The sequence below is a fragment of the Chinchilla lanigera genome, unplaced genomic scaffold (assembly GCF_000276665.1).
Source record: "Chinchilla lanigera isolate Chin_1 unplaced genomic scaffold, ChiLan1.0 scaffold00005, whole genome shotgun sequence".
Classification (NCBI taxonomy): Eukaryota; Metazoa; Chordata; class Mammalia; order Rodentia; family Chinchillidae; genus Chinchilla; species Chinchilla lanigera.
Genome location: NW_004955406.1, coordinates 5755364 through 5783239, shown reverse-complemented (window position 1 = coordinate 5783239; position 27876 = coordinate 5755364). Strand labels below are relative to the sequence as shown.

Sequence of the window (27876 nt, the reverse complement as noted above, 5' to 3'; positions counted from 1 at the left end):
CCGCTGCGTGCAAAGCGCGCAACCGAGGGCGGCCGGCCGGGATCTCGGGGTGCAAGCCAGGAGGCCGAGGGTCGGAAACCCTCTCCCCGGGCGGCGATGAGGAGCTGCGTCCCCTTCAGGTGTCCGGTGCAGGCGAGGCCTGAGGCCGGGCCGTGGATCAGCACGCACGGTGGTCCCTCCATAAATGTTGACTGCTAGCCCAAAGCCATTCAGTGGCAGGGCTCGGTGGCTCATGCCTGGAACACCAGCACTGGAGAGGCTGAGGCAGGAGGATCGCCACAAGTTCAAGACCAGCCTGGGCTACATAGTGAGAACCTATCTCAAAAACAAAGAAAAAAAGCCATTCCATCAAATGCTATGACGGCAGAGAGGAGTCGTGTGCTACTGAACGAATTCTTGAGGGCCGGGGATAGATCCACCAAGAGTTCAGCGGCACAGCGCCTACCTGGCAAGCATGAGGCCCTGAGTTCGATTCCTGGTAAAACCCCCCCCAAAAAATTAATGAGATTCGTGGGTTTGATTAAACAACGTAGTGTTAAATCACAGGTTCCTGTAAATACACACGTCTTCGGCCGAAAGGAGAGCTCGGAAGTTTCTAACATTCAAAACTGGAGGTTGAGAGCTTGCCTAACTGTAAAGCAAGATAAACTCTATGTATGTCAAGTGACATTCTGTGGGAAAAAGAGTTTAAGCTGTGTGCTGTGGCACACACTTATAATCCCAGCTACTCAGAAGGCTGAGGCAGGAGGATTACGAGAATGAGTCATGCGTGGCCAAACTGGCAAGACACTATCAGTATGACAAGCAAAGAGGCTGGGGTGTAGCTCAAGCGTAGGGCACTTGCCTAGCACGCACCAGCTCTGCTTCCATCCCCAGCACTGCAACACTTTTGAAAGGGAGAAAAAGAGATGTTAAACCGTGAAGCACTACACTCCTGTGAAGAGTTTGTGGGGGGGGTGCCTTGTGCAAAGGAAATGTGTGAGCACCGCAGCTCTTACCTGGAGCAGGCACCAGGCACCCTGGAAGATGGCCTTAGTCAATTTACTAAACACAATGGCTCCGTCGATTGTCGGCTTGTATAGGTAATGACAGGGATTTCTTATTGAACTTTGTAAAGGCTGGGTGTGGTGGTGCATGACTGTAATCCCAGCACTCGGGAGGCTGAGGCAGGAAGATCGTCACAAGTTCGAGGTTAGCCTGGGCTACAAAGTGAGTTCAAGGCCAGCCTGGACTACATAGTGAGACCCTGTCTCACAAAGACAATATATATATATATATATATATATATATATATATACTTTGTAAATTCAGCATTTCAGATGAAAAGCTTTCAGTGCATTATTTTTCTTAATTCCTACATAATTTCTGATCTGCCATTGTTTAGGCCATTTTTATTGTGTTTCTGGTTTAAATCATTTAACTTTCTTTTCCTTCTCATGATCTTATGACTATAGCTATTGCTTTTCAATTCTGAGCTACCACTCATTGAATTTTATCATTATAATCCTTTCCTTCATTCTTCTCCGACTGCTTTCTCGATATCATTAAAACCCTCATATAAGCTGAGCCGGCTGGGCTGCACCTGGGGCTTCCAGTCCGGAGTCAGTTTCAGGATTTTATCAGCAGTGAGAGTTGCAGAAAACTTCTGATTTGGTGTCCTGATGGTTTTGAGTTTTCCTTAATTGAAATTGAAATTCAGTTTAATTTAAATTCTAATTTCTTTAGGACTTTCCAATGAAAATGTAAAGCTTAATTCACTTAAATCTAATTTAAATAATTGCAATATAGTTTTATTTGAATGCATTCAATTTTAGTTTGAATGTGCTATTAAAATTATTTTGTTTTAAACTGGACGTGGTGGTGTATGCCTGTATAATAACAGCACTCAGGAGGCTGAGGCAGGAAGATCACCAAGAGTTCGAGGCCAGCCTGGGATACATAGCAAGACCCTGTATAACCAGTACTGCTGAAAATTTTCTAAATATATCTCTAACCTATCATTTGAGAATCTGATAAAATAATATTAAAAATGTTTGTGTTCTGAAAAAAAAAATAATCCAGGGCCTTGCATATGCTAAGCACGTGCTCTGCCACCAAGCTGCACCCCCGCAGAAAGAACATTGTAAAACTTCCCAAAGAAGGCAGGTATGTCTGGAATCAATATCATCGCATGGAAGGCAAAACATCTAGGTTGAAAATTGTGAAACGTCTCATCTCATGTGGATTTCCGCTTAGAGTCTTTGGCTTGTTTGGGGCGATCTTTTTGATGTGCTCGCTTGAGGTAATGCTCAGAACCTCGTCGTTGCTGAATGAAATTGAGCGTTTCTGTCCACGCGGTTCCAAGTCGTCAGCCGCTCTGGTAAAGGCGGTGGTTTGTTGTGTAGGAGATTCGGAGAGCGGCTCTCGCAGAGACGCGCAGGTGCTTGATGTGGCCGCTGAAACAGCAGAGGGCGCCAAAGAGTCACTGTCGCCAGCACGGCCGCATTTTTACCTGTGCGCGGGAGAGCTCAGCGCTGGTACGTCTCAGTACGGTCATTCTTTGTTATTAATGGATAACCTCATGAAATTTCAATGTAATTCAAATTTCTAATCTAGATTATCACTCCCAAGTAGACTGTTATCTTAATTCTACTTGCTAAAAATATAAAGCGAAACTAAGACTCTGAAGAGAGTCTGCATAACACGTCTGTCCTTTCCGTGTCCCTCCGCCTCCCTCCCCTTCCCCCGCCCGCGTCAAGGACGGAAGCGTCTCCGAATCCCTCCATTCCTCTGGACCTTTAATTCTTTCCTTGCGGGTGCTTGGGGCGCCCATCGAGCCGGACGAGGCCGACCGTGACGGTGGACATGGGAAAAGAGAGCCTTCCCCGCTGTCCTGCCTCGCTCCCGTCCCCTGCGCCGCCTCTCTCCGCGTCCTGGTCTGCGCGTCCTGAGCCTCTTCGTCCCTGGAGGAAAGGGCCGCGGCGACAGAAGGGAGTCCCACAGCTGCGGGGTCCTGGGACCCCGCGAAATGGGGCGCAGCCAGCGTCCAGGGCTGCGGCTGAGCTCAAGGGTGGAGCTCTCGCCTAGCGTGGGGAAGGCCCTGAGTTCCAGCCAGGGTACCCACCATACCTAGAAAGCTTTCTAAAAAATTATTTAAACGCTATTTCTTTGACCATTAGTGTGAATAATGGGGCAATCAATGATAGGAAGTTTCTTTTCAAAATAAATGTCTATGATTTTAAAAATGGAGTAAATTTGAGCCGGGTGTGGTGGCCCACGCCTATAATTCCAGCACTCGGGAGACTGAGGCAGAACAATCACTTCGAGTTCAAGGCCAGCATTCACTACAAAGTGAGATCCTGTCTCATAAAACAAACAAAACAATGCAGTAAATTTAAAGAAAAAAAATTAAATAAATATTAGGAGGCTACTACTGATACTTTGTTTTTATTTTGTTTTTTGAGACAGGATCTCACTCTGTAGTTCAGGCTGGGCTTGAACTCACTATGTAGCCCAGGCTGCCCTTGAACTCATAGTGATCCTCCTGCCTCAGCCTCCTAAGTGCTGGGCTTATAGGTGTGTGCCACCATGCCTGGCTTACTGCAGATTTTTTTAAATTTTTACTTTATGTGTACATGTTTGCAGTTCGTGTGGTTTACAGTCATCATGGGGAATGGTTACATGTCCATGTTGCAGCATGTTTCTTTTATTTTAATCCCCTTCCCTCCCCCTCCTCTCCTCCCTCCTCTCCAGCTCCCCTATCTCCTTTCTCATTCCTGTTGATACCACTGTCTCAGCTTCCCCTCCTCCTCACTCCTCACCCCTCACGCTTGTTTCCTTGGACCCTTTCCCACTGCAGGAGACCCATCCCCTTGTCCCTTTCTGTCCATCCTTTGTCCATCTCTTTGTACTTTGCCTCACTCAAATGAGACATCCCACGTGGTGGTTAAGCTTGTGCATCTGGTTTATGTCACTCAACATTGTATTTTCTAGAGGCATCTATTTTCCTGCAAATGTCTCAGGTTCATCATTCTTTATAGCTGAGTAGTATTCCACTATATATGGATACCACATTTTCTTTATAGAGTCATCTGTGGAGGGCTGTACAGGCCGCTTCCAGGACTGAGTTATTACGAGTTGTGCTGCTATAAACCCTGGTATGTATGTATTGCTGGAGTATGATGCCTTGGGCCTTTGGAGATGATACCTAGCAGGGGGTGGCTGGGTGGTATGGAATTGCTAATGGAGGTTCTTTGAGAGGTCCCCACACAGATTCCCGTAACGGTTGTAGAGTCTGCATTCCCATCAACAGTGGGGATATTCTTAAGATGACGCAGAAATGGCTGAGGTTTAAGGCACCACTGCAGTTGGCATCAGGTATCTAGACACCCTCCTGACTCACGCTAAGGCCCCGTATGTGCCGGAGACCAGGGGCGTCTCCCCACCCTCCAGCCCTCACTCAGCGGCAGCTGGGGCACCCCTGCTCTGAGCCCCCGTGGTGCTTTCATCACAGCTTGTCACGGGTCACCTGTCTCCTGGGCAGACTCATCCTCCCCACCTGTGTGTGTGTGTGTGTGTGTGTGTGTGTGCGCGCGTGTGCGTGTGTGTGTGTTACTGGGGGTTAAATCCAGGGCCTCTGTATATATGTAACTCCCTTCACCCCAGACCTTCCTGCCCCACTCCTAGGGCTACTGCTGCCTCGCTTCGCCTGGCCGACACCTGCTTCCTCGGGACTTCCGCACCGGAGGCAGTCCCCCCTCCCAGCCCCTAGACCTCGCCTGTGTCGCTGCACTCTGCTCCCCGTCACCCGCTGCTCCCCTGCACTGCAGGCTCCACACCGAGCTCGGACTTCTCCACTGTCTCCAAGGAAGCGGCGGGTGCCTGGCTTGTCGGGGAGAAATGAGCGCACGGCGGAGGCTGGAGGGACGATCGAGTGCTCTGAAGCCAGCATCGTCGCCTCCTTTCTCGTAGACAGAAATCCGCAGCTCAGAGACGAGAAGTAACGCCAGAGGAGGAGAGCTGAGCGGCGCTGGCTGGGGAGCAGAGGCTGCACCCCGAGCAGCAGAGCTTGCTGTGGCAGCGTCCTCCAAGCCCCAAAGGTGCTGTGCCTGGCTTTCCCGCGAAACCACCAGCACCCGCCATCTCCCTGAGTCAGGCGGACCTGTGCAGCAGATACTGAAAACAATGGAAGCCTTTGGCTCTTGGGAAAAAGCAGCTTTATTCCAGCCAGGTGTGGTGGTGCTCTTCTAACCCCAGCACTCTGGGAGGCTGAGGCAGGAGGATCACAAATTTGTGCCCAGCCTAGGCACTTAATATGAAAGATCCTGCCTCCAAATAAAAAAGAAAAGGGGGGTAAGAGGGGGTGTAGCTCCATGCGAAGCTCCTGGGCTCCCCATTACCCATTAAAAAAAAAAAAAAGAGCTTCATTCTCCTTTTTGGCTGCTTCCCGGAAGGCACGCCAGTTTCCAGGCTGTGTTCATGTTAAACTTCCTCTTTCTCTCTGCTTTGTGGAAGGATCAGTAAGCCCAGAAGGGCTGCTGAAGACCAGGCATCATTCTCACCCAGGGCACAGGGAGGGCTGGGACAAAGCGATACCTACAAGGTTGAATGGGGCGGAGGAGCCCGGCTTTTGGAGCCCCGGCGGGGGCTGGGAAGCCGTCCGCGCCTCCTGGCAGCCAGCGACCTGGAAACAACCAATCAGACACAATCTGAGCCACCGGCCCGGTGCTCCGGGCTGCAGCGTGGGAGCAGTGGCTGCGAGCCGGCCCCTTGTATTCGGGGAGCCTGCAGGCTGTTCTGATGGGGACTCGGGGATCCTTCAGCAGCAAGAAGTCTGCTCGGACAGTCTCACCCCTGGCTGCTCCAGGCCGTGTTTCAGGAAGTGTTTTCCCAGGAAGGCCATGGTTCTGTTGTAAGCAACTTTCTAGAATATAAAGCATTGTATCACGACTGGCTTTGGTACGCACGGTCCTAGGCTCAGACCTCCCCAGCCGTGCGAACCTGAGCACTGGACTAACTCTCTGAACTTCCCATATCTTCCTTTCTGGTCCCGGAAGGATTACATAAGAAAGTGGATTAACCATCCCAGCGCCTACGTGCACACACACTCCACAGGTGTGAGCTCCATGACCTGCGCACGATAAACTTCACAAGTAAAGACAAGGCAAGGATGAGGAAGGTTGGGTGGACGCCGGGCTTCAGGGCCTGGATGCCCTGTCCAGGGCTAAAGCCCTGCTTCTCCGGCTGTCGGATTACTGCGGTGGGTGTTGAATGGTGGCAGGAAGCACACTGTGGATTAAGAGCTAAAGAGCAAAGAGCAGCACTCAGAAAGCTGAGGCGGGAGGATCACCATCGGTTCAAGGCCAGCCTGGGCTACATAGTGAGTGCAAGGCCAGCCTGAACTTGAAAGTGAAACCATGTCTCAAATACACAAACATACCCTCTCAAGGCCTGGCCTGAAAGACAGCTCTTATTGGGCAGGCACCAGGCAGGGAGCCCCGTCATTCACTTAGGTAAATACAAAGTCACGGACAGCGCCAGGCATCTTGGCACATCTGTCAGGACCTGGAAGGAAGAAAGAAATTGATCTGGGGAAAAACATCCGGGAAGGAGGCGCGAATACGGATGTATATCGGGGGCTGGGGTGTGACTCCGTGACAGCCCGTGTGCTGGGTACATGCCAGGCCGTGGGTTTGATCCCCAGCCCCACAAACACCCAACAAACAAAGGAGACACAGATGTGAAGGGTGAGTTTCCAGCCATTACCCGCTGGGGCCCCCGGAGTGCATTCACCCCGGGAAGGCGCTGCAGATCCAATGGGATGATTTGCGGCTGACTTTGGCCACTGGTCACCCACCCTACCCAGGGCAGAGACGGTGAGTGCACCGCGGGGCGTCCATGGCGGTGGGAACAGAGGTCAGGCCTGGGTCCAGTGCTGGGGGTGCCCACTCCAGGGCTGATCCAGCTGCTGCTGACCTGTTGCCAGCCAGCCACTGGGCACCCAGACCTTGGGGACATCAGTCTCATTTCACCCCATAAGGGGCTGCGGGTCTTGAGTTCGATCGGCCCATATTCCGGCTATGAGTTTACCTTTCCTACCCGCAGGGCCTCAGGCAATGTCGCTCTGCACTGGGCGCTTTTCCAGGTCAGCAATTTGCATGCAGATAAATCCACGTGGCTTTCCTAGAACATGCACCCGGCTTTGTGTGGCTGCAGGGATGCGCAGACAGAGATCGTCTTGTCCTTACCATTTCTTCGTTATCATGGAATCCCTTCCTTCTCGGGGCAGGATAGCAAAATTGCCAGCATTAAAACCATTTCACTCATTGAGCAGGGCATGATGGCGCACACCTGTAACCCCAGCACTCGGGAGGCTGAGGCAGGAGGATCGCTGCAAGTTTAAGGGCAGCCTTGACCTCATAGTGAGACCCTGTCTCAGAAAACAGGGGGAAAAAATCATTTTACACGTTAACTAAGCAAACTGTGATCTCTCTCTCTCTCTCCCCCTTTGTCTTTCTCTCTCTCTCTCTCTCTCTCCCCTTCTCTCTCTCTCTCTCTCTCATTCTAGGGGTGGAAGCCAGGGCTTCCTGCATTTTCATCAAGTGCTCTAACTCTGAGTTACACCCTCAGCCCAAATAACTTTCTAATTCAGTGGATCCTTTGAAATCCAGAGCTAAAATCATATGTTTCCTTTGATGTTCTGACTCCTCAATAAAGTTTTCATACTGTGTTATTCAGACGGACAAGTCTGACTAGTAAGCAGCGTTACAAAGGGCATGTGATGATAAAGGCAAAAAATGAAGGCGGTGTGGTAGTGCTGGCCTGGAATCCCAGCACTTGAGAGAGAGACTGAGGCAGGAAGACCTCCAGTTTGAGGCCAGCTTGGACTGCACAGCAAGACCCTGTCTCAAGAAACCAAACAAATGAAATCAAATAAAAGAAGGAAATACAGTGTAAACTGCAGCTTTTTCCCTCCACGTTGTGGGCATTATCTCCCCCCCTCCCCCGGTGAGTTTTATCCAGGCCGGGGGGTTGCAGCAGAAGTCCCCTCTGTCGCACACCTCCCGTGTCCCCACTGGCCCTGGAGAGCCACAGAGACCAGGGAGGGTTTCCTGGAGGGTCAGGCAATACTCTGCGGTAACCCAGAGAACCCTCTGTGGAGCGGAAATGCTGTTTTCCAGGGCTGGAGGTGGAGCGGAGTGCCCATGCACTGAGCTGCATGCCCCGCCCGGTTTCATCTTTTATATTGAGACCCAGTCTCACTGAGTCACAAAGTTGCCCAGGTTGGGCTAGAACTTGTGACCCTCCTGCCTCAGCCTCCAGTGCTGGGGTTGCGGGCCTGCGGCAGCCTGGCTGACAGGGGCCCTCTCCTTGAGGGGCCTCATCACATCCCCACATGGTGACGACCTCTCAGCCCTCTCCCTGGTCACCTGCGCTTGCAGCCAACGAGGATGGATGCAGGAGCTCCAGCTCCCGCAGTTACCCTGCCCCGCAGCGCCCGGGCAGCGCATCTTCAGTCGCACTGGGGAAGAGGAGCCACCTACAGGAGCGCCTCGCAGGCAGCTGTGGGAGTCCTCGCAGGCGGCGATGGTGGAGCTGGGGCGGAGCGGACAGCAGGGGCAGGAGCAGGAGCCTCAAAGTTTCCGACGGAGAGCTGACCCTCCTCAGGGCCGGAACCTGGGCCTCGGCGTGCTGGGCAAGCGCTGGACCCCTGAGCAGAGAGGGCCGGGCTCATCACCAACCTCCAAGGGCAGGTGCCTCGGCTGGACGGGCACCAGGCTGCAGAGGGCCGAGCTGAGCGGAAAGGCGAGGGCCAAGCGGGGAACCCCGAGCTCAGAGCCGGGCGGAGGCCGGGCTGTGGCCCCGGGGACACCAGCGGGGTGGCAGCCAGCGCGCCTGTCCCCGGGACCTGGCTCCCTGCCTAAGTGTGCGTGCGTCTCCGACTCCCACATCTCAGCCTCCAACGAGCTCAAGCAGACCCGCCTCCCCGGGGAGGTCCAAAGAGCTTCACTTTCTAGCAAGCAGAGTCAGCCTCCAGGTCTGTTCCCAAGCTTCTGTTTATGACAGTCACATGCTGTGCTGAGTCCAGGAAAGGCTGACTGGTTGTTATTTTAAGAAGAGTCGCTTAGGCACTTGGCCTGTTCACGGTGGAAGGGGATAAATCTTCTCTAACCTCTGTTCCAAGTCTCCCTCTCTCTGCCAGCTCTTACTGTACCAGCTCAGTCTCTAGCTCCTGGACTCTAAATGTCTCCTTTCTTCTTTCTGGTTTACTGGGCTCACTGTGCAGCCCAGGCTGGCCTCGAACTCACAGCAAACCTCCTGACTCAGCCTCCGAGTGCTGGGATTGCGGGTGTGCGCCACCTCACCAGGCCTGACCCTGCTATTGAGAGCTGCTGGGACTGTCAGGAGGCGGGTACAAGGAGGCAGAGCTTGGGTCATTGGCTGTGTCTCAAGAGGGGGTGTTGGGACCCCAGCCCGCTCCTGTCCCTTCCTCTTTGGGTCTTGGACGCTGACAGGGGAGCAGCTTTGCCCACACGCACGTCCGCTGCACATGCTGCCTCACCACAGACCCGCGGCCGTGGGCCAAGCCACCATGGACGGAACCCACGGCTGTGGAGAGTGAAGAAGAATCCTCCCTCCTCCGCCTAAGCTGCTTCTCTCCGGGATTCCATCACAGTGGTGGAAAGCTGCCTTGCACAGTCAGTTTATTAAGATACTCTGCACACAGCTCGATCAAGGGTGCACACTCTGGCCGACTTTTCCACAGGGCCACCCCCGTCCACTGCTGCAGGATCTCTCATGTGGCTCGGGTCCCACCCCACGCAGGACCCAAGAAGCCCTGGCCGGGAGTGTGACGGCACCACGTGGCACCCGGAACCCTGCTCCCACCAAAAGCTGCTCAGGAAGAAAACGGCCCAGCCCACTCCTCTGCCTGAAAGATACGCACTCCAGGAACACAGCTACATTTTATTTTTTCCATGCCCTTTGCTCTCCCTCCACCCTGTTCCATCCTAAGAGGTGGGATGCCTGGTCCAGGAGTCATCTGGTGTCCCACCTGGGAAAGCCAAACCCCAGCGATGATTGGCCAAATGCTGCAACTGGGGCTTATTTTCCCCTCGCCCCAGTCCAGAGGAAACAAGACTGTTTCCTTCTACCCCTGTCTCAGCCTGTAGACCTGAGTTCAGGGAAAGTTTCCTGGGAGAGTAGGGGCCTTGGGGCAGCACAACCTGGGGAAGGGAGGGGAAGATTTAGTTCATATGCGGAGGACCCCATGTACCACAGGGCACTGTGCTGACTGCTTTACCTAACGGCACACACCAATTCCAGTGTCTTCACTCTTTCTTTGTAGCTGAGGCACAATACCCAATACACACAGTATAAAGGAGGACAGGTTTCTTTCGGCTCTGTTGGTAGAGGTTTCAGTCCAGTGGGCTGGCTCCAAGGCAGAGTGGCATGGCAAAGGGACACCCCAGAGGGGAAACAGCGCATGGTATGGTGGCAGAGGGATCAAGGGAGGAGGAGGGAGACAGACCCTGCCAGGCCGCGCCCCCATGGCCTCCTCCGACCAGGCCCCCCTCCCAGCCTCACATTTGGCTGTAAACTCAGCAGCGGGCACAGGTGAGTAGCTGGTCCCCATGATCTGTCACCTCCCAAAGCCCCACCCATGGGTCCATGAGGCTTTGGGGGGCATCAAATATAACCCGTAACATTCCACCCCTGCCCCCTGAAACTCACGCATCTCCCTCTCTGCAAAGTGCATTTAGCCCACCTCTAAGAGTTGCCAAAGTCCTAAGCTTCAGCATTGCTGAAAAGTCTAAGTCTCAAGTCTCCAGTCTCCTCTGTGATTTAAGGCAAACTCTTTTCTGTTTGCCTCTGGAGAAATGAAAAGAAAACTAAACACTGCTGCCCTACAAAGGTACAGGGTAAAGGTTTCCGTTCCAAAAGGGAGAATCCGGGGGACAGAAAGAAAACCACACCAAAATCCAGCAGGGCAAACACTGATCCCGTAGTTCTGCGTTCAGCACTCAGCTTTGCCTGTCCAAGTCCTCACGCAGACTCGGCTGCCAGAGTTCCAGCCAATGATTTTACTACGAATCCTGATTTCTTTAGCAAAGAAACATCTTGAACAGGTCACAAGCGAAGGGATTTCTCTGACCAGGATGCAGGTGGCTATTCCATCCCCACCCACGGCGCTGACACCCAGCTGCCCAGGGCGGGGAAGGGATGGGGAGGGGCAGCCTGATGTGACTTGGCCCTACTCGAGGGCCCCTGGACTCCCGCACACAGCCTGGGAGTAGCTGGAGGATCAAATTTGCTCCTGGCTGTGGGATTTCTTTTTTCCGTCCTAAAGACAGACACAGACCTAGCTGGGAGTGCAAGGTCGTCTCCACCCGCAACTCTGAGCAGCCTGAAGCCTTTCAAGCAGAGGAAGAGTTTCGGTAAAGCTCTGGGGGCTGCAGGGTCCCCCGAGAAAGAGGAGGAGAGGACTGTGCTCTGCCCGGCCGCTCACTTTCTCCTACTTGAACCCTTCGCAGCAGCCAGACAAGAGGAAGTGGCTGGACTCCGGGCAACGCTCCCAAACAAGGTCCCGGTAAGACCGTGGTGCCCCTAGAAAGCTGCGACCCCATCCTTGAAAGAGCCGAGGCCAGAAGTGGCCGGGCTGTGCAGGTCCCCCAGGTCCCATGGCAGCTGGCCTGAAGGGCTGCCACTCTTGACAGGTGATACTAGAGCGTGACCCGCCGCGGCTGGACAAAACCAAGTTCCTGGTCCCGCAGGAGCTGACCATGACCCAGTTCCTGGGCATCATCCAGTAGGTGACGGGGGGAACAGGCACGTGGGGGGGGGCAGCCTTGGGCTTGTTCTATTCTACTGCATCTTTCGTTTGGGCAGTGGAAGCCTTAGGAAGAGGCAGGCGTGTGTTTGCATGTGTGTATGTGTGTTTCATTTTAAGATTCTGTAGTCCCCCGAAAAGATGCTCTTATAACTACTTTATTTTACTCTGTTTTTTTATTATTTTGTTTTGTTTTGGGGGTAAGGTCTCACTATGTACTTCCGCCTGGGCTGAAACTCACTACGTAGCCCAGACTTCCCTGGAACTCATGGTGATCCTCCTGCCTCGGCCTCCTGGGTGCTGGAATTACAGGTATATGCCACCACGCCCAGAAAAGTTACTTTATTTTACACAAGTGAGAGCCAAGTTTGGTGATATCTGCCTGTAATCTTAGCACTTGGGAGGCTGAAGCAGGAGGATTGCCTAGCACACAGGAGACCCTGGGTTCCATCCCGAGTGCAGCAGAACAAAATAAAGGAAACCAGCTTCTTTCCCAGCTGGTGGCAGCACTGCCATCCCCAGCTTCACCCTGTGCCCTTTGCAGAGCAGTCGTCGGCTCCCAGAGACAGCGGTGCCTGTGTAGGGCTCCCATATGGGGCTGGCTCGGGAGCATCTATGGGGGAAGTGAGTCTGGTTCCAGCTGCTCCACCGGCCGCCACTCCCAGACTTGGCCACCTGAGGGCTGCAGGCGGTGGGTAGTGTGCCGGGCTGTGCCTGCTTCTCCAGGGACAGCAAAGAGATGCGTTCTCGCCTCCCTCCGGGAGAGACTGAGCCCTCCTTTCTGCATCTGTATTGTCTCCGTGCCACCCACGCCTGGGTGAGTCAGAACTCGGGTGGCCTGGACGTGTAACGCCTGTCTCACCAACCTTCCGCCACCCTGCGGGGCCAGGGGCCGTGGGGGTGCGCACGGGGCACTCTCGGGGCGCAGGTGAGGTCCACAGTTTGTCACCGCCTGTGCGTCTCTGGCGAAGCTTTTCACTTCCCGGTAACCATGGCTGCTTCGCCCTGCGTCCCCGTGCTGGCGAGTTCCCTCTCACACAGTGAGGCTGCCTGCTCTGGGCCCAGCCCTGGTCCTGGGGAGGAGCCAGGCGCTCTTCCGTCCCGGGAGCACCCTGGTCCTGCACGTTTCCAGGCTGCCTCCCACGCTGGCCCCTCCCCGCCCTCTTCCCCGGCCAGGAGCCGCATGGCCCTGAGGGCCACGGAAGCCTTCTACTTGCTGGTGAACAACCAGGCCCTGGTGAGCACGAGTGTGACCATGGCAGAGATCTACAGGGACCACAAGGATGAGGACGGCTTCATGTACGTGACCTACGCCTCCCAGGAGACATTTGGCTGCCCGGGGACAGAGGGCGCCGATCTGAGGTCTGCTCCAGCCCGTGTCCAGAACTCGTCCTCTAAGGAGGCAGCAGTGTTTCTCCCGGGCCCTAGGGCGGGGCCGGGATGCGGGGAGGCCCGGACATCAGCTCCACCAGGGACAGCGAGGCTGTGGCCCTCCTCCTTCCCTTCTTGGTCCTCCGTGCTCCTGTGGTCTTTCTAAGAGAAGTTGGGGTTGCCTTGGAGATCTCCTAAACAGCAGCGCTGCCCCACGCCAGAAACGGTGATCCTGGGCTGTAGGCGCATAGACGTCTCCCGCAGCGCCTGTCGGCACCCTGCAGGCGGATGGGAGGCCGCGAGCGTGCGTGCGGCTCGGTGCACACGGGGCGGCCCTGGCCTGTCAGAAGGTCTCATTTCCTCAGCGTCCCTTCTTCTCGGTTATTTCCTCTGCGTTCCTTTTGTCTGTGCCACGCATCTATGTCCAGGCTCTGATTGCTCAGTAGAAAGTCATTAAAACCCTGCGCGTGTACTGTGTGCTTCAGTCTAAGCTCCTCATCACAGCTCTATGATCAACTCCTGTTAGGACGGAAGAGAGAAGGAAACAACCCCGGAGAGGCCAAGGATGGGTTCAGATTCACAGGCCACCACCTAGCAGGACTCAAGGCCAGGGAGTCCGGGCTGAGAAGCCAGGCACCTTGCGCTGGGCAAGGTTCACAAGGTGAGGTTGCTCTACTCTGTGAGCACCGACTGGACCCACGGGGAATGATGATACTAAGGTGGCCGCAGGGCATGTGGTTTTCACCCAGAGCGTGATGGAGCTCCACAGATGTGTAAACAGTTATTTCGTTCAGCAGCAGTTTGATAGCCATGAATGCTCCAAATCTGCTCAGAGAGCATTGATCATGGAAGGTTTTACAGGGAGTTGAGCTTGGGGTGGGTTTTGAAGCACGGATAAGAGTTTATGTAGAGCTGGGTGTGGTGCCACATGCCTGTAATCCCTGAACTTGGGAGGCTGAGGCAGGATGATTGCTACAAATTCAAGGCCAATCACTTGATATAATGAGTGTTCTTCCCAGCATCTGGAGGCTGAGGCAGGAGGATCACAAATTTGAGCCAGCCCTGACAATTTAGCAATCCCTCAGGTATGTAAAAAAAAAAAAAAATTAATTCTATTTTTGTTTAAGAAAGGTTTTGAATGAAGCCAGACATGGTGAAGCATCTATAATTATAATTCCAGCACATGGGAGAGTGAGGTAAGAGGATAACCCCTGAGTTCAAGGCCTATATAGTAAGTTCAAAGCCAGCTGAACTACATAGTGAGACCTTGTTTTAAAAAAGAAAAAAAAATGGCCCCGTTGTTCAGTGCGAAGGCCTTGGGTTCAACCTCCAATGCCTCAAGCTAAAAACATCAAGAACCCTCCCAAGTAAATCTACTTGCTATGACTGACTGAGCTCTGGGGGCCTTGCGCCCTGGACACCGGCCTGTCCATCCCGGCCGGCTCTGCTCCTCCTGCCCTCAGCCTTCTCCTCTGCCTGGTCGCTCATGGACCAGGACATCCACGACCGTCACCATCTGCAAGCCCCTGGCGTTCCCTGGGCTCATGGCCAGGTGGGCACCCGAGTCCTGCTGGGCTCTGGGACCCTCACTGGTGCAGCATCCTCTCCCGCAGGACTGGTTGTCAGGATAGCTTCGGCCAGCCTGTTCGGGGCAGCCTTTGCTCAGGCCTCAGCCGGACCCGCTGCCTAAGGGAACAGCACTCAGCCCCACCACCCTCAGAGTCTGTGCAAGGGGTTTCAGAAAGCACAGGAGCGGTGACTGGATCAGTGCCGAGATTGGGTCAGGTCCAAGGGCAAAGGATCCAAGAAGCCGAGGCGACACTAACCCGGCCTCGGGAATGGGTTTCAGCTGGTTTCAGGCTGTTCTCTTAGCATCTGTGCAGGACCTGAAAATCAGTGGGCAAGTTGTACTCTGTGAGCTGTGACCACTTTTCTCTTACTGTTATTTTCTGCTCAGTTTTGTTAGCTGCATACCTCCCTGCACACCACGTACACTCAGAATAACCACCCCGCTCTGATTGCATGTGCCGCTGATTCCATCACAAAGATGCCTTTTGTTTTCATGAGATCCTCTCCTTTGGGGCTTCTGAGGCCTCTAAAGGGACTCTTTCAACACCCAGATTATAAAATAATATATACTCACCCCATATTTTCACACTATGCATACCTTATGCCTACACTTAAGTATTTGAACCAACTGGAATTTATTTTGGTAGCAGAAGAACATACCCAGGTTCCATTATTTTTGCCACATGCCTGACCAATTCTCACATAGGTATTAATAAGTAACCTCCCCATGGGCATCTGACTTTACTGTGACTGTGTGTCTATGTCTCAGCACCACGAAAATTATTTAAGAATAGGGAGTGTAGACTGGGCTTGGTGGTACACACCCGTAATCCCAGCTCTCAGGAGGCTGAGGCAAGAGAATCACTGTGAGTTTGAGGACAACCTGGACTACACAGCAGGACCCTGTCTCAAAACAAACAAAGAAAATGCAGGAAACAAACAAAAAACATGGACTAAAGGCTGGCCACGGTGGCACACACCTGTGATCACATCACTCAGGAGGCTGAGGCAGGAGGATTGCTTCAAGTCTGAGGTTATCCTGGACTACGAAATGAGTTCAAGGCCAGTCTGAATTGCATAGCAAGACCCTGTCTCAAAAAGACACACACATACACCCAAAAGACCAAAACTATTGGAGGAAGAGTCTCCTCAGGAGTCTCAGCAACACTAAATACATCTTCTATAGCAAATTAGTTCGTGGAGATAAATTAGAGAAACACTGTGTCAACTTCATAGGGAGAAAACAGAGCGACTGAGTGTTGACATAAGCAGCGGTCTTCACCGCGATCGGGTCAGGCTGGGAAAGAGTTCTGCATTTTCTGAGGGAGGTCTCCTTTTCCATGCGTTCTGCTTCACACTCATGAGACGGGCAGGAGGCAAATAGCAAATGCGGCTGCTCCCGTGGACACACCCCGGACCTGCTGCGATGCCCAGCGGGGGTCTAAGCACTCCTGTCCACGGCCGGGAGCCGGGGGCTGTGTGCACGCAAAGCACGGTGGGAAGGGACCCTGCCCCGGATGTTGTCCCTGGCTGCTTCCTCGCCTCTGAATACAGCTGAGCAGGCGCAGTGCAGGCCGCAAAACATGCTGGGCCTGAAATGCCTGGGTCTGAGCTTTTATAGAAAATGTAGGTTTGCTGTAAAAGTCTATCATCAGGACATTCTGGGGGCTGGGGTGCGGCCTGATGGTAGAGCGCCTGCCTAGCAAGTGCAAGGCCCTGGATTCCATGCCCGCACCCCCAAAAAGAAGCGCTGGGGGACAAATGCCCGCAGAGGCCTTCCTGGCTGCGCCGGCGGGCCGGAGGCAGGAGCAAGCCGCTCCGTCCCTGCGCTAACGCCTTTCACTCCGTCAAGCTACATAAGGAAGATTTCTGAGTGTTTCGGCTCCTTTCACAACCGCAAAGAGCCAGTGCCCCCTGATTCCCAGAAATCTCCTTCCAGGTGAGAGGACCCACGCTTCTCCCAGCGGCGAGACCTGCGTCCTAGGCGGTCTAGTAGGATCGCCGGCCCTGCGCGATGGAGTCGCTCTTCGCTGTGTCTCCTGGAAGAACTGCGCTCTGTCACCAGCCGAACCTGCGTCCTAAACAAACTTCTGTGCTGTGTGGGTCTAGGGCCTGTTTTCTCTTCTGAAAAATCAACTCTGGCCCAGGATTCAGAACATGAAGACCCTCTGCACAGGCTACTTGCAAAGATCGGTACTCTTCGTCCCCCAGCGCTGGGACTGAGCCCAGGACCTTTGCACCGAGCTACATTCCCAACCTTTACTTTTTGGGACAGGGTCTTGCTAATTCGCTCTCCTTGGCCTCCCAGAGGGCTGGGATTGCAGGCATGCGCCACCACGCCTGGAAGGATTGGTACCCTTTGAGCTTCAGAGTTTTCCAGTCACTGCTATGTTCCTCACAAGTGATGGACTCCCAAGGACAGCGAGGGCCGCCTACCAGGATGCACCTGGAGCTGCTCCCTGCGGGGACCCCCAGCTCGCCCTGCACATTGAAATCGCAGCTGACAACGGCCACCAGGGGGCGCCAACTCTGCTCCGTTGAGTTCAGCTAAATCAATTGGTTGCCAACGGAAACCCTCCAATTTTTAAAAGTACTGATAGGTTTATTTAAACCTCTGAAAAGGCCAGTTCCAGCCAAAGGGAAGATCCGATATAAATGCGGGGAGGAGAACACAGAGAACCCTAAATGTGCCTCCTTACAGGAAGGCCAACCAGCCCATAAGGAAGAACTGCCGAGACCTTGGAAAGATCAGGCACCAGAGGAGAGAGCTGGCTTCCCAGCGCCTGGTGCCACCATGGCAACTGGTGATCACAGATGATGTCTTGGTGACCGGGCTGTGTGCAGGTGAATTATGGGAAAAAAGACTGTATGCATAAATAAATGCATGCATGAAAAAACCATTATTAAGACAGTGAACAACATGGGAGTGGAGGTGAACACGTATAATACTAACACTCCAGGAGGCTGAAGCAGGAAGGTTGCCCGAGTTCAAGGTCATCCTAGGCTATATAATGTAACTCTATCTCCAAAATAATACACAAAAAATTTTCTTTGTAGACATTGCAATTTGAATTAAAAGCAATTTTTACATGTCCTAAAATATTATTCTTCTTTTGATTTTTCCAAACCACTTGAAAATGTAAGGAATATCCTGAGATTTTATTTTATATGATTTTATTTTATTCAAATATTGGAGATGAAATCCGAAGCCTTTGTACTGAGCCACACCCTCAGGCCTTTTTTATTTTTCATCTTGATCAGGGTCTCACTAAGTCATTAAGTGGCATAGGCTGGGCTTGAACTTTCAGGCCCCCTGCCTTAGCCCCCCTGGCTGCTGGGATTACATGTGTGCACCACCATGTGGGCTTATGCTGAACTCCTGACTGTACCGAAACAAGTAGTAGCCAGATGCCATGATGTTAGCCTGTGTCCCAGCTACTTGGGAGGCTGAAGCAGGAGGTTCCCTTGAGCCCAGAATTTCCAGAGCAGCCTTGGGGCAAGATAGCAAACCTTATCTCAAGAGAAAAAAATCGACAGCAGTCTGGCTTTGTCCCCCAGCCAGAGGCCGCTGACCGAGGTCAGTAGCTGTGAGCCAGGGGCACTCTTGGGCTTTCTGTACGGGGCTGACTAAAGTCCTGGCCCAGCTCCCAGGGCCTGTGAGTCACAGTCTGAGGTTTACAGTGACCGTGTCTGACCAGTTCCCAGGAGCCTGGAGCTGCAGGCCTGGCCGCCCCACTTGGAGAGCTGCTAGCCAGACCTTCCCTGAGCCTCTGACCTGCTGCAGTCACGAGCTTGCTGGTCGGCCCTGGGGCAGTCACCCCCGCTCCGTGACTGACACGAGCTCCTGCAGCATGGATCCGCTGTGACCGCCGAGGCAGACAGGGCAGGGCCTGGTCAGAGGCGCGGTGGAGGAAGAAAGGCGGGCAGGAGGAAGGCTGCACCCTGAGGCAGGGCCAGGGAGAGAGGAGGGAGTCTGGAGAGCCCAGGCTCCCAGGAGGGCTGGAGCCAGCACAGCTACCCCGGCGAGCACCCGACCCTGGACCCTGGGCCCTGGACCGCAGGCAACCAGACTCCAAGCAGAGAGAGAGGCGAGGCCCGGCCTGGAAGGGACCGTGGGCAACCCGGGGGCTGAACTCCCCTTGACCTCAGTGGAGACCAAGAGCAAGCAGGGCCCTGGAACAACCCCAGTCCATACGGGGAGAGGGGCTTATTATTAAACTGGATTTGACCAGTGCCTAACTTGGGGGTCACCTCTGTCACCCAAGTGCTTTCTTGTGGTTTGAAATTCAGCGTGTCCGGCACGTGCCCCGTGGGGCAGCCACAGGGACCGTGGGCAGCCGGATCTCCGCGGTCCGGCCCTGGGCGGGGAGAGGACTCCGCGACCGTCTTGGCTTCGGTGCCGGGGACCTGGGGGAACTAAACCAAAGGAACGGGAGGAAACGCGCAGCTCTTGTTACTCGCGTGCACGGGCGGCACAGGGAAGGGGTCGGAAGCAGACTGAGCGTGTACGCGCCGTTCAATCCGAGGCGGTTTGCGCTGGGAAGGTCAGTCGCTCTGGGAGCATGTGGGGCGACCGGCAGAGGACCAGCGCCCGGAGCTCAGCTCCGCCCGCGTGGACCCAGCGGCAGGGCCGGGGGCGGGGCCGCCGTCACGGAGGGAAAACTCGAGATAGTCCTTAAGCGAGGCGGCACCTTCGGGGCTGCGCACACGGACCCCTCACGGCCGCCCCTAGTGGGGCGGGAACTGAGTCCCCGCGGCTGCTCTGGGACTTGGGCTAAGATGAGGCCTCGGGGTGCCCGCTGGGAAACACGGAGCTTGCGGGTGGCACCTGCCTGAGAGGCTCGATGGAGGGCCTCGTGACTCTGCGCGTCGTGAGTTTGAAGCCACGCGGGGCGCAGGCTAAGCACTAAGTAAGCAGTACTGGCGCAGGCACTTAGCATACACAGGGATGCCATGCCTGGGGCTCACACTCAGGGCTGCTGCTGCTGCAGTGCTGGAGGTAAACGGAACTGCATGCCCTCCAGGCAGGTGCTCTACCCTGGAGGTACACTCCCAGCCTGACATGGGGCTTTTAATGCAATGTATCTTTATTTTATTGTTTGGTTGGTTGTTTGAGACAAGGTCCCGCTGTGTAGTCCAGGCTGACCTCAACCTCGTGGCAGTCCTCCTGCCTCAGCCTCCTGCAGGCTGAGATCACAGGCGTGTGCCACCACAGCTGGCTACCTATTTTCTATCAGATTTTGTAAAAGTTCTACCTTCCCTCCTTCAAAGGTAGCAGTAGTAGGAGTCAGTGGAAAGAACCTGGGACCTTTTGAAGAGCGTGAGAGAGTACATCCAGACAAACTGCTGCTCAGGCTGGTCTCAGGGAAAGTAGAATCAGGATCTCAAAGACACATCTGCACTCCCACTCTCATGGCGGCATTATTCACAGTAGCCAAGACACAGAAACCACCAGAGGATCCATCACATGTGACTGCATAAAGGTGTACATATGTGTAAACATATACAGTGGAATATTATGCAGCCTTTAAAAAGGAGAGCTGGATGCTGGGCTCAGTGGTGCTCACCTGTAATCCCAGCACTCAGGAGCCTGAGGCAGGAGGATCACTGCAAGTTTGAGTGAGACCAGATTCCTACTGTTTATCAGACAATGTCAGGCAGCCTAAGAGCCAGTGGGTGGTGGCTAGAGCCCTGGGATGGCCGCTGGCCATGGTACCCAGACCTTCCCACAGGCACATGGCACTCCTTAAGGCAAAACCTTCTCTTGCCCTCAACCCTGGCGAGAACAGTGAGAGGGCAAGAGGGGCGCTTCAGCCTGCAGCCCCGTTCATCTCCACGCAGCGCATGCGCAGCCTGTGCACAACAGGACACAGGCAGGAGTGGATTTGGACCCCACCCGGGGGAGGAGCAAGGGGGGCTCCGAGGGCTGGGCGAGGGACGACGGGGAGCGGCTGCCTGGGGCTCCCCGCGGGGGTATGGCGGGAGCTCAGCCTCCGGCCTGGGGAGCCCAGTCCTCCGCGTTCCAAACACCTCATTGACCGCTGCTGGAAGAAAGCCGGGGACTCCGCAGTCACCCGCGCGGCTCAGGCTCGGGGTCTTCCCTGTGGCCAGATACGCAGTTTATTTAACAGTTACCTGAAAAGAGCACTTTTTTCTTGTAAATCATTATGATAATAATTATGGACGGGGGAGGGGGGCAGAGAGCTGGGCGTGGTGGTGCATCTTGTAATCCCATCTGCTAGGAAGCTGAGGCAAGGCGCTGGCAGCTTTGAGGCCAGCCTGGGCAATTTAGCAAGACCCTGTCTCAAAATAAAACGTGCTGGAAGTATGGCTCAGGAGAGCGCTGACAGGCCTGGGACGCTGGGTTCACTCCTCGGTGATGACAGCGAGGAAGGGGGCATGAGGGGTGTCGACCCTGCCATCCGTGACAACGTGGATGACCGTGGACGGCAGTGTGCTGCCTGAAACAGCCAGCAGAAGTAAAAGTACTGCATGATTTTTCTTATACGTGGCATCAAAACCAGCCTTCCGCATTCGAGAGCAGTCACTGGAGGAGGGAGGAAGGGGGCGGGCAGGGGGCCGCCACTGTGCTCCCCGCTACCTGGGAGGCTGAGACAGGAGGATCACTTCAGCACAGGATTTCAAGGCCAACCTGGGCAACACTGTGAGACCCCCATCTCAAAAACAAAATGAAACAAAACAAGCCAACATACAAGGTTAGAGAAGTTTTGTTGAAGGAGACTTTGGGGGGCGGGTAAGTGACGGCTGGCTCGGAAGCCAGGTGCTGCGGAAGGTTCGGTTGGCGCAGTTCATGAGTCACGAGTCATTGACCGATCGCCCATAAACCAGTGACCACGCCTCAGCGTGGTGCTCGGGGATCGAATGAACAGTACAAAGCGTGTGTTAACATCGGGAGAAAGACATTGTGCAGAAGTAAAGCACGCTTACTCACTTTTCCCACTTCTGACGGCTACCAGCTGTGGCCAGCTGTGTCACACGATTAGCGAGCATTTTCCCTCGCCGTGGGCGCTGCCCGGGCCCAGCCCGGCGTCTGCATCCAGCTGCCTGGACCCTTGCGTCAGCCCGAGCGCCGTTGCCATGGCAGCAGGCGGTTTGGAGGTTGCTTTCCTTCCGGAAGCTCTCCATGTCCTGGCTTTAGTCCTTCACTCTGCCGCGGTGGCTGAGAGTCCTGATGCCTTTGCCGGATACCTGTGTCACACAGGACCCTTTTCATTTCCCTAGCGGCTTTCCCCCAGCACTGACCTAATCCAGAAGGGCGGGCGGCAGGGTTCTGGGCGTCTCTCTATTCACCGGACTCGGAGAAAGTGGAGCCCTGTCGGTAGACTATACCCAGCTTCGAGCAGGATTTCTTCCTGCTTTCCACTCAAAACTACAGAATATTAAATTACGAAAAGGTTGGGGTGTTTTGTTTTGTTTTTGTGGCACTGGGGATTGAACCCAAGACCTTTGCATGAAGCTACATCCCCGCCCTTTTTAAATTCTTTGATTGGAGACAGGATCTTGCTAAGTAGCTAAAGTGCTTATGCTGGGCTCAGTCTTTCCATCCTCCTGCCTCAGCCTCCCAGAGTGCTGGGATTACGAGCCTAAACTGCCATGCCCGGCACAGAAGCTTCTAAATGGTATATCCCGGAGGCTTTACTCTTCTGCCAGGATATTTATGATGAGTGCTGGTCACATGTAAAATCAACTCGGATTCTGACAGCACCCACTTGCTGGTGAAGTAATAAAAAATCAGAATCACCAAAATCCCCAAAATTGCTACGTGGGCTGAGGTCGCTGGGGAGGGAGGCGTGGATGATGGCTCGGGAGCAATGCTGCCTGTGATTCCGGCCTGTTCTTTTCCCACTCAGGACGAATTTGGCTGAGTGAATTCATTTGTATGCAACACAAATAACTTGTCATTCGGTGCATACAGTGCAGGACTATTACCTCAGCGCCTCATAACAGAGCCGGGCCTGCGCCTCACTGCGCTGTCCTTGCTCCAGGCTTGGGCTCCCTGAGGCGGGAGCAGACTCCAGCCCTCAAGCTCTGCTCTTCCAACCACCGCCCTGGGAACAGCGTGCTTCTCTACCCCCAGCATTAGCCCTGGGCCCATGTGATGCTGGTTGCGTGTCCCTCCCGAGCTCCGGCTGTGCCACCTTCCCGGCCAGGCCCGTCACGGCCCCCTGCAGATGGGGGACAAAGTCAGAAACCTCCACAGTGTCTTTCACCCCTGACTTCTCTCTCTTCCACTCCCACCTCAAGTCTGTTCTCGGTCCCTGTCAGTCAGTTCTGCTTCCAAAGTACACCTGGGCTTTCCCCCCTTCCCCTACTGCAGCCTCTGTCACTTGTTCCCTGGCCCTCAATCAGTTTACTGTCATCTCCTGACGCTGCCCAGGGCTCGGCCTGTCATCTGCAGAGTGCCCCCTACCGAAGATGATCTCTGCCCCAGGCCTCCGTGACATCGATGCCCACCTGCCTTCCCCAGGGACCCTGTTCTGCCTATCCCCTTCGTCACTGTCTTGGTTACTTTTCTCTCCTTGCTGAGACAAAATGCCCAACGCCCAAAATTAAAGAGGGAAAGGTTTATTTGGTTCAGTTTGTGGAGGTTTCAGTCCCTAATCAGCTGGTTCCAAGGCAGAGTGGCGTGGCAGGGGAACAACAGTTCCTGGTGGCCAGGAGACGGCAAACACAGCCAGAGCAAAAGGGGGAGGAGCAGGGAAGGCAAGCCTCTTTCCCTCCCTTATACTGTATGCAGGCTGCCCGCTCCGGGGCGGAGGTAGCACTCACACCCAGAATCACAGCACTGGACCATGGATCAATCACAACCTCTATAAGTTTGCCCAACTGCACAAGGCTTTAGGGGGACATCCAGACACAAACCATAACATTCTGCCTCTGGCCCCCCAAAGATTCATGCACACCCCTTTATACAAAAGGCATTTAGTCCATCTCTAAGAGTTGCCACAATCTTAACAGCAGTGATGAAAAGTCCAAGTCCTAAGTCTCTTCCAAGATGTAAGGCAAACTCTTAGCTGTGAGCCCCTGTACAAAGGAAAAGTTAAACACTGCCAGCATGCAATAGACAAGATAAACATTATCATTCCAAAAGTACCAATAGGGGATACAAAGCATTGGGACCAAAAGAAGTCCAGAATCCAGCAGGGCAAACATTAAGTCCTGTAGTTCCATGTGCAGCATCCAAGGCAATCTGTGGTAAGTTGTGAGCGCCATGTGGCTCCACTTCTGTGGCACTTCTGGTTGTAACTCCCATGGCTTCTCTCTTGGGCCCACTCTGCTCCCTCCTTGCAGCTTTCCTTAGATGAGCCACATACCTTAGTTCTGAAAATTTGAATTTCACTTTGTTTTTCAGTATTGGGGATTGGGCCCCGGGCCTTCACAGTGTGCTATAACCCTAGGCCTTTATTTTAAATTTTCTATTCTGAGACAAGATCTTGCTAAATTTCCCAGGTTGGTCTGGAACTTGTGATCCTCCTGTCTCAGCCTCATGGGGTTACAGGTTCGTGTCACCACCCCCAGCTTTCACACCATTTTTTGTTGTCATTTTTATGAGATGGAGTCTTACTATGTATGTAGTTTGGGCCCAACTTGAATTCACAATACAGCCCAGGCTGGCCTGAAACTCATACCCTCTTGCCTCAGCCTCCTGAGTGATAGTCACATAATTTTTATATCTTGAAATATTCTTATTTTCCCAATCATTTACATACATGAAAACATCTTAGTTTATGAGTCTTATGCAAACAGAACAAGGACTTGATTTGGCCCACAGACCAGATTTGCCAACATCGATGTTTAAAATTTTTGGCTTGAGGTGATTTATTTTGCTTATCTATATCTGGGTCTCACTATGTACCTGAGGCTGGCCTTGAACCCACAATCCTCTGGACTCAGCCTCCTAAGTGCTGGGATTACAGGCCTGCGCCCCCAGGCCCATCTGCCTTATACTTTCTGAATAAAGAAGATGACAAAACTCGAGGGGACAGTGAGCAGTTGATGTTGGTAAACCGAAAGGCAGATTAGAGAGACACCGGCTGGGGAGAAAGGATTTGGTGCAGTTAGTACTGAAGGCGCAGCCCAAGAGCCAGGCATGGTGGTGCTCCTCTGTGAGCCCAGCACTTGGGAGACCGAGGCAGAAGGATCAAAAATTCAAACCCAACCTGGCCAATTTAGCAATTTAATAAGACCCTGTTGCAAAGTAAAAACTGAGTGCTGGGCGTGGTAGAGCATGCCTATAATCCCAGCAACCAGGAGGCTGAGGCAGGAGGATCATTGCAAATTCAGGACCAGCCTGGGCTACAAAGTAAGCTCAAGTCCAGCCTGAACTGCATAGCTAGACCTTGTCTCAAAAAGACCAAAAAACAAAAACAAATAAACAAAAAAAAAAAGCAAAGTAAAAATTAAAAAAGGTCTGGGGATGTAGTTCAGTGTGACGGTGCTGTGTTCAATCCCCAGTACTGAAAAGAAATGAGAAAAGAAAGCAGAAAAGAAAAAATATAGCCAATATATAGTAAAACTGTGAGAAGAGTCAGTTTCATTTTGTAAGAAGGAGCCAGTTACCCTTGGACTACTCAGATTTCGTTCTTCCTCTTCAGTGTTAAAATGTTATCAAGAAAAAATAAAAAATAAATGTTAACAAGAGCTTAGAAAGGACCCAATCCAATATTACTTAAACTGTGTTACTCTCTTGGCTTTGTGCTATGTGTTTGAAATCTTTATAATGACCACGATCCTATGCCTCACTGACAGTTACAAGCATTCCTAGCACACAGTTATGGCCTCCACATTGCTTTGAAGCAAATTGCAGTCATTGTTGTATTTTTTAAATTTATTTTGTATTTTCTTTTTATTGCATCAATTTTCAAATATGCAAAAAGCAAAGACTAAGTACTAAATCCTCACAACCAGTCACCCAGCTTTGGCAATGACCAGCCCTACCATGTTTCTGTAGAACTGGGAACTGAACCCATGACCTGCAGACTAAGCTATAGCCCCACCTCATCTCAAAACAGGATCTCAGCAGGGCTCGAACCCATGCCCTCCCAGGTCCGCCTGCTGCTGGGGCCCAGGCTGCACATGGCCCTCAGCCTCACTATTTTAGATAGCCCCCAACATTTCATAAGTCTATAAAAAATCCAAAATATTACATAAACATTGTAATTTAATGGTGACAAAAATAATGGGGGAGTTTTATTTGATTTTCTCAAATTCCAAGGGAAAAATTAGTTTTAAAAGCTAGAAAACTCTAAGAGGACACTGATACTTGGTCTTTCTGGGTTGTTTCTCCTTTTATTTTGTCTGTTTTTGAGACATATCTTGCTAAGGTGTCCTTGACCTCACAACATAGCCCAGGTGGGTCTCGAAGGTGCGGTCGCACTTCAGGTCTGCACAGCTGAAGGGGCAGCGGTGGCCACAGGCAACGCAAGAGTGTGAGCTTCGTGACTGCAGAGCTTGAGGACCCCTGATCCTGAGCCTTCCCTCATCAGAAAAGAAGGGGAGGGACGGGGAAGGGAGGGGAGAGGAGGGGAAGGGAGGGGAGGGGACAGGAGGGGAGGGGAGGGGAGCAGAGAGGAGGGGAGGGGAAGGAAGGGAGAGGGGTGTAAGCAACTTGCCCAAGTCACACAGCTGGGCCCTGTAGAGTAGGCTACAGACCCAGGCAGCCCACTAGCACCCCAAATCCCACTGCCCCATTCCTGAGAGCGAGTGGCGCTCTGTGCAGAAGATTAAATAACACGCTTCTCCTCAACCACAGGGTCAAGGTCGCCCGGTGGAGGTCTCAGTAAACAAGAGGGACACGAGCGAGAGCCCAGCCCTTCTCCCTGGAGAGGCATCCACGGTGTGACAGAAGGGGGGCTGTCGCCCTCGTCCAACAGGGAGGTCGCCTGCTTCACTGGGGCAGACCTTCTCGTAGTGGGCAAAGATCCACAGTCTGTGGGGTTTTTAGCTTAAGGAAATGCAATCAAATCCAGGAAAAGTCAAGCTTTTAATTTGATTCATCCAGAAAATTCCACTGGCCTTTGTCACATCGTTGACTATTTACAACCCTGTGAGTTATTTTTTTCTTTTGAGATAGGCCCCCACTCAGTAATTCAGACTAGCCTTGAATTCACTGGTAACTCAGGCTGGCTTCAGACTGACAGTGATCCTCCTGCTTCAGCCTCCTGAGTGCTGGGATTACAGGCGTGTGCCACAATGCCTGGCTAAAATTCTGTTGATTCTTATACTTTTTCTTTCTTTTTTTCTTTTCAGTAAAAGATTCTCTTATTTTCTTTTTATCTCAGTAAATGCTCTCATTTGGCACCTTCCACCCTAAACCGAAGACCTCGGGCCCACAGAGCTAGGCGTGCCCACGCCACCCACCGTGGGAGCACCGTTCCTGTCCTTGGCCCCTCAGGGAGGCCGAAATCTGTCCTGCTGCGCTGATGGTGCCGGCCACGGGGTGGCGGGACAGTCCACGGAACCGCAATCCTGTAGTTGCGGCCGGCCCAGGGAGCCCAGGGAGCCCAGCGGGGCTCCGCGTTCTCGCTGGTGCCTGTCCCGGTGGGCACAGCGCTCTGGGCGCTCAGCCCTGGCGGGTCCCGGGAGCGGTGGGACAGGGTCCCGAGGCCCGCGCCGCATGGATCAGCCGGCTCCGAGCGCGGATAACAGGGAGCAGGCGGCAGGGTCACGGCTGCTCTTTAGGTCCTGGGGAGGAAAACGCCCAGGCGTAGTCCGCGGTGGGGAAGACGGGGGTCTGGGTTAGGCACAGCCGGGGACGGCAGGAGGCTCGGCCCGGGTCCGGGTCGGCTCCCAGGCCGCTGTGCGCCGCTCCTGCCCGACTCCCTTGGGGTCCGCGCAGTTGCTGGAGCTCGAGCCTGGGCCTGGCCCAGCGGCTCCTGCCCACCTCGGAAAAGACGCAGAGATGCCACTGGTGAAGAGGGGTGCGAACACGATCCCCCAGAGGCCTCAGTCCTCTGCCTGCTCCCGACGCAAGGAGAGCTAGGCGCTGCCTGTGCGCCAGCCCTCGGGACATGATCCCTCCTAACTGTCCCACAGGGTTACACTGCCCTGGGGACTAAGTTTCCAACATATGCACTCTGGGGACACAATCTTGCCAGGCACCTTGG

General features: G+C 53.6%; 1 protein-coding gene and 1 long non-coding RNA gene across 2 annotated transcripts; both read left to right on the top strand.

The window, feature by feature from the left end:
• The first annotated feature begins 2396 nt into the window (after positions 1–2396).
• LOC102026713 lies at positions 2397–5399 on the top strand. Its single transcript, XR_001230911.1, has 3 exons — positions 2397–2516; positions 4065–4136; positions 4666–5399. It is a non-coding gene; the product is annotated as an uncharacterized LOC102026713 (long non-coding RNA).
• Positions 5400–8433: 3034 nt separating this feature from the next.
• Positions 8434–13346, top strand: Map1lc3c (microtubule-associated protein 1 light chain 3 gamma). Its single transcript, XM_013503046.1, has 5 exons — positions 8434–8973; positions 11330–11417; positions 11514–11569; positions 11697–11788; positions 12986–13346. The coding sequence occupies exons 1-5, from the start codon at positions 8434–8436 to the stop codon at positions 13344–13346; spliced, it is 1137 nt and encodes a 378-aa protein (XP_013358500.1).
• The last annotated feature ends 14530 nt before the right edge of the window (positions 13347–27876 follow it).